The 12,122-nt window shown below is 39.6% G+C and overlaps 1 protein-coding gene across 1 annotated transcript in view; it reads left to right on the top strand.

Annotated features, from left to right (window-relative positions):
• The window catches only part of NAALADL2 (N-acetylated alpha-linked acidic dipeptidase-like 2), a 285,980-nt gene that overhangs the window by 65,483 nt on the left and 208,375 nt on the right, over nucleotides 1-12,122 (top strand). Inside the window, exon 3 of the mRNA XM_010572907.1 lies at nucleotides 2,981-3,100. Within this exon, the coding sequence (XP_010571209.1) occupies nucleotides 2,981-3,100 (120 nt within the window). The remainder of the gene's footprint in view (nucleotides 1-2,980; nucleotides 3,101-12,122) is intronic.

Here is a 12,122-nt window from a genome sequence, read left to right on the forward strand (position 1 = left end):
GTTTGCATCCATAAATTAACTAAGAACATCCAAGGGCAGTTGCTAAGTGCATTAACAATTGTGCAAACATGTAGTTTTGTCATGTACAGAGTGGCAGATAGCACCTTGGAGGAGCAGCTAGCAAAAATGCTGTGAAGAGAGGAAGCGCATGAATGTAGATGGGCAGGGATCTCATTTTCACACAGGCATACTGTGGAAGCAAATGGTTTGATACTTCATTATGTTATGTCTTTGCGTATTGATTTTGCCTCAGGAAAATTCAGTGTAGTTTCTCTCATACGAATGATGAAAGCTCTGATTTTCAGTTTGCTTGAGGATAAGTGGGAAAGGCATTGGATCCAAAGGAAATCAGCCTAGATACAACCTCTCAAGCTGTAAGACTTTTGAGACCCTAATAATTATTGCACTAAAGTGTATCTATTGACACGTCTGTGGGTACAAATTTAAAAAAAAAAGCTGATATCTACCTAATGAGGTAAAATTTGTGTCAGCTTCAAGGAAGTACACTGCTTAATACCCTTTCCTCATTTGGGGTGAACTCTTCGTAACCAGATGCATCAGATTAGATAAAATAGCTTCCACTAGTGTAAAAACTTCTTCACTTGATTTTATCGTACTTTTCAAATACAATGATCACACAGGAAAAAACTTTTATTGGATTTCAGCATGTAGTCACCACTTGAGTTTTCTTATGAAATAGTTTTCAAGTTCTTTAGATATTAAAACCCCCACATATTTCAGAAGAAACTGTATGAAGTGCAAGATTTTCCCTTCCTACATTTCAGTATTTGGTGTTAAATCTGATGTTCTCCTGTTACAGAAATGTTTTATAACTTTGGCTGACCTTTCTAAATACTCGGTTTATATACAACTGATGACATGTTATAGACTTAGGATCCTGTTAACTTAAAAATTTAAGAAGACAGGAACCTTGGCAAATTTTTTGTATGAATTAAACGTTGAGGTGCAAACTCAGATAAAATACTCGGATACAGTTGTAGAAGGGTAAATAGTTTCCTAAAATACCCATGTTCAAGAATCTAGTAAAATTTCACACATCCTACATACATATCCCAAACAGCTGTTGTTAGAATTTAAACGGTTTGCGTAGAGATGCCTAAAATCAGAACTGTTGCCTTTGGCAATGAATCCATACTTAAGTTACCAAAACTGAACTGAAATCTTGTACTGCTCCACTTATTTTAATTTTTAAACACTCATGTAATATTCTTGTGTCTTCTTGTATTTGTGTTTTATGTGAATGCTGTTAGAGGTTCCAGAATGTCCTTGGTGGTGTCCTGAGAGCTTCATAACATTCTAAAATAGTAATGTACAGGCTGATTATCCTCATACTTGGTCTTCGCCAGAATTTATTGCTGTAAATGTGTGAGAAAAATGCCCTTGGTCATTCATAAATTTTATATATATGTAAAAATATATATATATATAAAAAAATCCTTGAAAACATTGTTGGGGATGGAATGATGCACTTCACTCACAAGACAGAAGCAACAATATATTTTATTGATATAAAACAGTGAGTTAACAAAGTTCAGTGGTAAATGTGACAGTGATTTAATGAGATTCGATGGCAAGGTACACTTGATTATTTACTGCACAGAGGACAGGGTCAGACAAAACTGCCAGGGAGACCCTCCCATTGTCATGAGATTCAGAAAAGACCCCATTGCATTCTAAACTCTTTCTCAGAGAGGAGTCTAGGTGCGGCTGGATCCAGACTTAGTCCCAGACTTGGTCAACGGTTTATGCCCATACGCGCAATTGGTCCTTTATATCACTTAGCTAAGATTTTAGAGGTTCAGCATGCTTATTCCCCATTCACTTACTGGGTATCTGATACGATAAGGATTCTCTCAACCTCGAGGAGCAGTTGCCTTGAGAGATGTCCCTACTCAAGGGGAGATCCTAGCGTGCAGCCTGCTGCTGTGCAGGAGAGCTCAGCGGGCCCTGGGCTGTCCACTAGTTACGGAGTAAGATGATTGACTTATAGTCATATTTGCATACAAGCTGTTATTTCGGTTGTCGCATGCTCAACTAGCACTTGGCTATTGTGGCGTTCTCTGTCTCCTCCGAATCCACTTTGAGCTGGACGCATCCGTTACGACCGCCACTGGTGGTTATCACTTGGGGAGGGTTACGGGAAATAAAGGTCAGGTTGGGGTGGGGGGGGAGCACACCGTCACAAACACATCTTGAACTATTTTTCCATCACTGCCAATGCTTGACATTTCATAAGAACTTAGACCTTTACTACATATTCTTGCAGTGTCCCAACTGAAGAGCTGAAGATCTTCATGCCCTAAATGCTTTTAATTTAGTTGGAAGTGACTCTAAATTATTTAAAAATGTGTATTAATAGAAAGGTTTATGCATCAGAGCAATGTAGTCTGTTATCACTATGGTTATCGGAGCATAGTGCTTGGATAACTGATGGATTGTAAGAAAATGCTACAATAGTTAAGGCAGGCTGCTCAGGAATCATATGAGACTGCATAATAAAACTATATATTGGTAGAGTATGTATTATCTGTGTATTTTCGTAAGTGACCAGTATAATCATTCCCTCATTTTCTGAAATGCTTTACAAGACTCTAATTCCTTTTAAGAAAATTAACAGAGGTGAGTTAGTACCAGTTACATGGTTTTAAGTGCATTCCTGTAGCTAATGAGGGGACCTTCTCATCAGAATCAGCACCGCTTATTATAACCAGTGCCAAAAAAACATTGGATTTTTATCACAGCTGATGAAAACTGCAAAGATATAAATTCATCTGTCAGATTGAATTCTCAAGCTCTTTGCTATTAGACATATTCCTGATTAGGAAGTGGGGGTAAGGTAATTGCAGAACTCTGCTCAAGTGCTTGTACTTACCCAAACAACTTTGTTTCTCTGGAAGGAGCACCCTCAATGATGTTGCATGCTTATAGATGTAGCCTGAACTTTGCCTTCTCTTTGCAGGCAGAACTTGTTGATATACAGTATGGGACCGTGGAAGACTTGATACGGATTCAAGCCATTACAAACGTGACCAAAAAAATTGCACTTTTGAAGCTAGGACAATCACCTTTGCTTTATAAGGTTAGTGAAATGCTTGTTGCACTTTAGCTGAATTATTTCTTGGGTTTTTTTTGGTTTCAGAATACCAAAGCAAGGACTTTCCCGTTCTATCCCAATAAGTCAGGATTTACTGGCATTCAGATTCTTCCTTAATACTAGCCACGTCGGTCTGCGGTGCCTTTTATGTGTTACAGTTATTTATTTTGCTGCATATCTTACAGTGCCCCAGTAGTATGCCATATTTTCTCTAGGTGTACTCTAAGCCTTTTGGCAAATAAAGAAATCCATAAAAGAAATAATAAAGCGTGAGGGGGGGAAAATGAGGCAACCGAGATCAGAGATAGCTGGATCTGTGTCTGCTAAAAAATGTACATATAACACTGCACTGAAATCTTTTGTTTCTGCGTAGTTGTGTGTAGTACTTGGCCTGCTGGCTGTAGTTTGAGTTTGCTGGAGAAGGAGGCAGAGCACAGTATGCACTCACCTGATGTCAGGCTTGTGTGGGTCCTGCCGGTCCCCCTGGGTTGTGTCTACAGCTCGGCGCTTTGGGCCTTGCTGTGGATGTGCTGCTGCAAGCACTGAGATTGCAAGGTTGTAACCAGTAGCGTATACTACAGGAGGACTAACATTGTTTAGCTTATGGATTTGGTTAAGACATGACACGGTAATCTGATTTCATCATCACATAATAATGCCTTGCTCTGCGGAGAAGGTGCCTTCTTGGTTCTTTCTGCTGTCCTTACCGCCTCAGAGGGAAGAAAGGGACCGTGAGCTGGAAAACAGCATTTACATCTGTGGTAAAATGTGTAAGCAGGCTACCCTGAGATCCACAGACAGGCATTTATTCCCCCTGCCATCAATGGTCAGTCACTCCTGTAAAATCATGAGGATTTACTGGTCTATGGATGGGTTACCACCAGTTCAGAATGAGAACCGTGTTTTTCTTCCGCTCCCTCCTTCCTTCTTCTTTGCTTGCAGCTATGTGTGGGGAGGGGTGTACGTGGGTGTGTGTGTGTCTGTTCTTTCTCCTCCTACTCCAACACTGGCAGAGAGCGCAGAGATGGAGCTCACTAGTCCACTTGTACGTTAGACATAATAGACTCAACATATAAACCACGTTTAAACTCTAAATGTCAAGAAACTGCCTTCTATTGCAAGTGTTTTTTAAACACAAATGCTGTTTTGCCTTTCAGAAAATACACTAGCCCAATAAATATTTAAACAATTCATTCCCAATTCGCAAAAGCAATTATAAAAGAACAGTGACTCCAGATCTTATAATTAAGAGAATCAGGATCTGCTCTGTCGGCCATAGAAAGCACAATCAGGATCACAACACAGGTTCAGAAAATAACCACTTAACATTTTTTTTCTTTAGGAATAATATTTGTCTCAATAAAAATGCCATTTTCAACGGAGTAGCTTTAGCTGTTTATTTGAATTATTAGGATGCAATCTAATTACACCCGTGAAAGGTCAGTTATCATTGTTGGAACTTGGCTGTTGTGCATCCTTTCCACCGATAGGTCTTATACTGCATTTCACCACTAGCTGACAAAAATAATGAAATAGCAATTTGGGCTCATAAAGTAGGAATTTGATAAAAGATGCAAAGTTTGCTGTAATAGTACTGTCTAAAGTGTCTATGAGATGGACTTTTTACAAATTTAATTTGTGTTCCTCTGAGCGCTTGCTGTGTCTAAATTAGCAAGTGGTGCAGCCTGAAGGAGTAGGGCGAAACAATTGGTGCTGAGGACAGGGCCCATCTCAGGAACTTTTCGTTTGGGTTGGCTGTAGTCTGGTCCCAAGAAGTAAATACTAATTGGTGGCTGAGGTGTATTAGCCACACTTCTGGTGCTCATCTGCTATTCCAAAGGAATCCCTTTTGCACGTTCAGAGTCTGTTACACAGTATGAACCAAAGTGTGGTACGATCAGGAGATTGACTTTGAAGGCATGCTTGCGTTCTGAGCTAAAAATACAACTCCCCAAACCTACTTCTTGTGTTCTGCTCACGCAGGTAGGAAGTTTGCCCTTTATTTGTTATTTCTTCTTTTTGAGGTTGTAAACTTTCTTTTTTTTAAAGAATATAAATTGGGTCTCTTTGGCTGTGAAATAATTGCAAGCTATTAAAAGTATGAGAAAATATGTAGGAAGATATCAGAAAAAGATTTTTTCTTTCATAAAGTATTTTTGAATTTTGTATTGGTTTTATGTGGCAAGGTTTTGGTAGCGGGGGGGGTTACAGGGGTGGCTCCTGTAAGAAGCTGCTGGAAGCTTCCCCTGTGTTTGAGAGAGAGCGAGCCCATACCAGCCGGCTCTAAGACGGACCCGCCGCCGGCCAAGGCCGAGCCAATCAGTGATAGTGGTAACGCCTCTGTGATAACATTTTTAAGAAGGAAAAAAAGTTGGGACGGGGAGAAAACAGCCACCGGAGAGAGGAGTGAGAACATGTAAGAGAAACAAGCCTGCGGACACCAAGGTCAGTGCAGAAGGAGGGGGAGGAGATGCTCCAGGCGCCGGAGTGAAGATTCCCCTGCAGCCCGTGGTGAAGACCCTGGTGAGGCAGGCTGTCCCCCTGCAGTCCAGGGAGGTCCACAGTGGGGCAGATGTCCACCTGCAGCCCGTGGAGGACCCCACGCTGGAGCAGGTGGGTTTCCGAAGGAGGCTGTGACCCCGTGGGAACCCTGCGCTGGAGCAGGTTCCTGGCAGGACCTGCGGATCTGTGGAGAGAGGAGCCCATGGAGCAGGTTTTCTGGCAGGACTTGTGACCCCGTGGGGGACCCACGCTGGAGCAGTGTGCTCCTGAAGGACTGCACACCGTGGAAAGGACCCATGCTGGAGCAGTTCGTGAAGAACTGCAGCCCGTGGGAATGGCCCACGTTGGAGAAAGTTTGTGGAGGACTGTCTCCCATGGGTGGGACCCCACGCTGGAGCAGGGGAAGAGTGTGATGAGCCCTCGCCCTGAGGAGGTGAAGCAGCAGAATATAACATGTGATGACCGTAAACCCCACCCCTGTCCCCCTTGTGCCGTTGGGGGGGCTTGGTGGAGAAATCCGGGAGTGAAGTTGTGCCCGGGAAGAAGGGAGGGGTGGAGGGAAGGTGTTCTGAGATTTCATTTTATTTCTCATTTACCTTACTCTGGCTGATTTGTAATAAATTGAGCTAATTTTCCCTAAGCTGAGTCTGTTTTGCCCGTGATGGTAATTAGTGAATGATCTCTCCTGTCCTTATCTCAACCCGCAAGCTTTTTGTTATATTTTTCTCTCCCCTGTCCAGCTGAGGATGGGGGAGTGATAGAACGGCTTTGGAGGGCACCTGGCGTCCAGCCAGGGTCAACCCATCACAAAGTGAAAGAGAAAGATTGCCTTAAACAGCAAGTCATGTTGGTTTAAAGGGGCCCAGTATGTTGCTACTGAATCCACTTTTTGTATCTTTTTTTCCCCCTAATGTTTATGTTTCTGTACTTACTGAGTCTTACATTTCTGTTTCAGCAGATACTTCCCTCAGCCTATATTTTCCTTATCTCTGTCTTCCACGTGCTTGGTTTTACATCACATTAAAACAGAACACTAGTTCATAACAGAGCTGTTGCTATATATATTTTTTATTATTGTTTTTTTTCCTAATTTCTGTATTTAACTTGTATTTTTCACATTTTAATATTCTTTAATTTCTCATTATTACTTTATATTATACAAATATCTCACTCTGGATTTGGGTCTTATTTTTATAGATCCTGCACCGAGGTTTCACCTTCATAACAGAGTTTCTAATCATCTCAATTTTTCAGCTTTGCATTTTCCCTTGCATGGGTATGCTTGTTGCCTTTCTTTCACTGCCATCATCAACTGCTGCTTTTCATGCATTTTTTCCTATTTTCCCCTTTTGTGTTTTTAATTTGCCTTTTTTTTTTAATCTGAACTGCTCTTTCTCTCCATATTGAATCCAATGGAAAAAGCCTGAAAGAAATAATAAACTGCTGCTGGCTGAAAACTCACCATGAAAACTGAACAACATTTCTTTAGTCTTTGCATCACATGAACAGAAAGTAGTATGTGCTGGTAGAAAACAGCTTGATGTACAAGGGGATAATTAATAGAAATAAGCCCAAGTGATAGAGATTTGAATATTTGGAAAAATAATTGTATTTCTGACAATGTGTTTGCTGCAGAGGTTTAGTTTGGTATTTTGTGGAGATTGGGTAGGGTGCAATATTTGGGGGAGGATCAAGGTTGAAAATAATTTGGAGCTTCTACTTTCAGTCTTTCAGACTGGGCCCATATCTCATATCTGCAGACACACTGAAAACAACGGGCAGGGTTCAGAGCTTGGAGTAACTTGGAATTGGAATATACAGGGAATTTGGAGTATGCAGAAAACCCTGAAGTTAATGTGCTATTAGAATATGCAGTTGAATCCTTAATGTGAATAATTCTGATTAAATTTGGTAAGGTTCATAAATTTAAGCTGCTTTGTGAGAACAAGATTTGTAGAAATCTGACCTTAAGTAATTTTTGTAATTGAATATGATTTTCAGATTTTATCGGGAGTGTGGTATTTCTGTTCCACTGAAACAGAACATAGTATCTGATCAGGACAAGAGGGGCACCGGCTATGGCAGTGGGCACGTTTCCTAGAGTACTGGCAGAGCCACACAGACACATCTCGATCCCTTAAGCTGGACCTTTTCAAATAAAGAATATGTTACTACAGCCAGATGATAAGTTATACATATAAAAAGAAGGAACACGGACCCTACCTTTATAGCAGGGTGAAGTATCAAAAAGAGCATTGACTCTGGGGAAAAAAAAAAAAACAACAGGTAGATTTTACATTGCTGTGATCAAAAGAATAGATAAAAAAAGGGATATGTACTAACGTACGTATAAATCAGAGTAGAGTGGAGGTTTAGAAAGGGGTTTTACCATTGATATGGCACTATTAAGATCAGTAAGGGAGCAAGACACTAGTCTATTATTAATGTTAAAAGTGGGAGAAAAGAATGGCAGAAATGCTTCAAGGGCTGGAGCACGTTATAGTATGGCAAAGGCAGAGTCATTTTCAAATGCAACTGAAAGGTTTGGGAATTTACAATTTAATGCTCCCAGCACCCAGAGTGACAACTTCCTATAGCAACTCAAACTAAGCCAGGGGACTGAGCAGTGAAGCATACAGGGAGTACTCATATGATGCATTAACGTGGCATAGCCGTGTTGCTAGTAATCTCTGTCTCTTTAGCTGGAATAATTCACAGGGCTGAATAACTAACAGAAGGAAGAATGCCTATGCCTGCTCCTGAAGGGGTCTTGTGAGTAGTCTGAGACACTTGTAAAAGCTGGATTGTTCTGCATAAAGAGGGCACTGGATTAAGGAAGAAGAAAAACTTTCTTAAGGAGAAAGCTGAAATGAGACAAATGTAGAACAGAAGTGAAGCACAGCTTCTGGAATTAACTACCATAAAAAAAAGGCAGAATACTTTCCTCTTCAGGCCTTCAGATTGAAAGTGACTGCCTCCTGGTGTTCTGGCTGGAAAGATTTGTGTTTTGGTGGAACTCGGGTTATTGGGATCACTGGTGAACTTCAGTAGCTAGTTACATACAGGAGGTCAGAGTAGACTCCCTGATATGCTTGAATCAGGAGGATCTATAAATGTGGGGAAAGATGATGAAATTTATTACTAGCGATTAAGCAAATCCTTTCGTGACGTAAAACACCTTCTTGAGAAAGAGCAACTGTGTGTGTAGACAAGAAATGTATTCTAGTAGTGTAAAATGTGTGGTGACAAAAGATTGATGAAACCACCTCACTAGCACCCGGCTCCTCTGCCCTAAAGCTCCTCTGAGTATATGTCACCAATGTGAGCACATAAAAGAAGCCAGAGGAGTCTGTCTTTTTCAGGGAGAACTGCACAGTATCCAGCCTCTGGATTTGTTTTTTGAAAAATGTTGTGAGTCTTGATCGTGATTTAATCTTTTGGGGTTGGGATTCAAGAAAAAGCCATAATTTCTGTCCTAAATTAACTTTTAATAGAGTAACAAAAGCCCTGAAGGCCAAACCACTTCATCTTTAAAATGTTCACATATTAACATTTTTTCTGCATCCATTAAATGAAGATGTTGTTCTACTGTGTAAATATCTATATTTATTTTAATAATTTACTGCCTTCATAAATATTCATAAAATTGCTTCTTAACTGTCATAAAGTTTAGAAATGTGGATGCTAGCATGTTTATGCAGAGGTTATTGGCAGGCACTTACGGATAAGGATTTACTAAGTAGAAAATATTAAAGATTCCCTGAATAAAGGCAATTTGCAAAAAGACTTCTATTTAATAACTGTGTTAGTTTTAAATAAGTTTACTTTGGAAAAAGTCATTTCACTGTTCTACTGTCTACATTGTTTATTTCTTTCCCTCTGGTACTTTTTATGGCTAGCACATATAACTGTGAAAATTACATTTTAAATCTCCATTTAACTAGGACTCTCTCCTTCCATCCCTTCCTCCCTCCGTATATATAGACACATATATGTGTGTATGTATGTGTGTATATCTATATATGAATATATATACACAGTGTGCACGTATAAATACATATATATATAAAAACTATAATGAACAAAATGATTTTTAGGGAACTTCAACACCTTATATACGTTTCATTGTTAAGGACGCTGGGGTTTGGTTTTTGTTGTTTTTTTTTTTTTTTGTAGGGTGGAATTTCTTCCAAGGCACCTAAAGTCTTTATATACCCATTTCCCATGTGAGTGCTGTGGGATTTTTAATGATATCATATCCCCTCCCAAAGCCCTTCCTGGAAATCCGAGCCATAGGTATAGGTAGTATGGGTAAAAGTTACAGAAGCATATCAAACTAGACCTGGAGATCTGGATCTGAAGGGATCATCTGGTAATATCCAGTTCAATAGCATCCTGTTTCTCAGGTTTTCTCTAATTTATCATCCTTTTAAAGTCTCTTCTCAATTCCCCAAATCCTGAGAGTTCCTCTTGAATAATAAACTGAGTTCAGATCGATTGATAATGATCAGATTTCTCGATGCGGAGTTTGCTGTTTAGCCAAATTATATTCCTACAAAATAAGCTAGTTCTTACTTTGTCTGCAAGGAACTACCAGTTGCTTTGTGGTCCTTTTTCCTTAGCCTTTGTCTCCCCTGAGTTTATAGGAGATCCCCTCCTTCAAATCAGTTGCTTTTATTGTTATTCTTTAATCCTTCCCACCCCGAAAGATTAGATTTGGCATACTCAAGTTCTTAACCTTCCCTCTCCTCAAACAGCTGCTTTAATCTGTTAGATATAATACAGTGTAAAGAAGGCTCCCTTTTAATTTCTTTCTCTACTTCCCATGTAAAAATCTTCTGTACCAAGGCCTTCAAAAAACTTACTGAACAACAGACTATACCAAAAAGCTGTTTATGCAATTGAGGTTTCACACTGCTATCAATCCTGTGTTTTGAATGACTCTTTTAGTTACCTATTTACCTCTTCCTGATTTTGTGATTCATGGAATGATGCGCAAGCTATTTTGCTCTTTAGTGATTGCTGATAAAATTTATGTTTGTTTTGAAGAAAGACCATGGGTATTCCTTCATCTGAAAGTGTATCAAATTTAAGAGATTGGTAGACATAGTTGTCAATTACATTCCTCCTGCTTTGACTGATGGCAGTGCTTTCTTGTCCCTTTGAACAGAAGGAACAAGCCATAATAGCTAATTAGAGAAGCTTGGAGACACCCTGCCTCAATATCATAAATCTGTTCTGTGTTGGGGTGACTAAGAAATCCACCCCCCAGCCCACTGAGTGCACCTACCTGAAGTTGAAAAAAATGAGTCTCTCTGCACAGATTTATCATTTAATGCTTCATCCTGAAGTCATAGTTTAAATTTTTATTGGTAAACTTAGTTTAAAACATAGTTTAAAAAAAAAAAAAGTACCGATTGTGATACTTTTTTTTTCCCCTCTGTGTGAGGTACTGTGGGAGAGAAAATTGAGAAATGATACTGACTTGAGAAATGTGTAGTTAATGACTAAAAAAAAAAGTCAGAAGAGTGGTTTTATATTGCTGATTGGAACCAAATCACACTGAGCTCTATTGTTCAGTTCCTAGAAGGCTGTTACTGCACAGAATAATTTAAACTGGGCATGTCAATTTACCTCGTACTTAATCCAGCATTTGAAGGATGATGTACTGTGACCTGTACCACCTAAAAGTGAAACAATGCCAGTGCACTTATAAATCCAATCTGTATCTGCCCAGATGAATATGAAACAGTGGACAAAAATTTGCTCTCTTATCCCTTTAGTCAAATGCCCTGCAGTAAATAAGAGTGAGAATTCCTTCTTGATACAGTATAAATGGGAGAAAGTAATTTGCTCTTGTAAGCAGTACGCAGAATAAGTAAGGGGTGGGGTAGGAGAAGAGCAAAGGATGTCTGGAAGGAAGTGTAACAGTAGCACAACTTGTCAATATTCTCAAGTAATTAACATTTTGGTTGCATCAGTAAAAGGACTCTTGGTTGTTACTCATTTCCTTTGCTATTACAAAACCCTGGATTTGTTTGAATGGAAGGAGAAATGTGCTATTAGCAGAGTAAACAAGGGGACATGTAAGTTAATGACCAAAAGTAGGTATCGATTATTCTGCATTTCTGATGCCACAGAATTTTCCCTGAATGTTTTGAGAAGTCATTGCCATCTTGCAGGCATATGTGTATTCCCAGCTATAGCTCCTATTCTTTCTTTCTCTTCCGGTTTGGTAGAGAAGGTCCTGAAGTCCTACTGCTGAATCAAACACTGAATTCTTAGCTATTTGACTGGGTACATAGTCCTGTTATCTTCAATAACAGTGAACGCTTAATTTTCTCTTGGGAAAATAATTCTAAATATTCATATACTCCATTGGGTGTTTAATTGCACATTCACTACATATATTAAATGCATCCTTTGAAAAATTAGTCCAGCTCCCATTATGAATCACTGTTTCCTGAGGGAAAGGGCTGACCATTTTATAGAAGATCTCCTTCTT

The sequence above is a fragment of the Haliaeetus leucocephalus genome, unplaced genomic scaffold (assembly GCF_000737465.1).
Source record: "Haliaeetus leucocephalus isolate CR32 unplaced genomic scaffold, Haliaeetus_leucocephalus-4.0 Scaffold362, whole genome shotgun sequence".
In the NCBI taxonomy this organism is placed as follows: Eukaryota; Metazoa; Chordata; class Aves; order Accipitriformes; family Accipitridae; genus Haliaeetus; species Haliaeetus leucocephalus.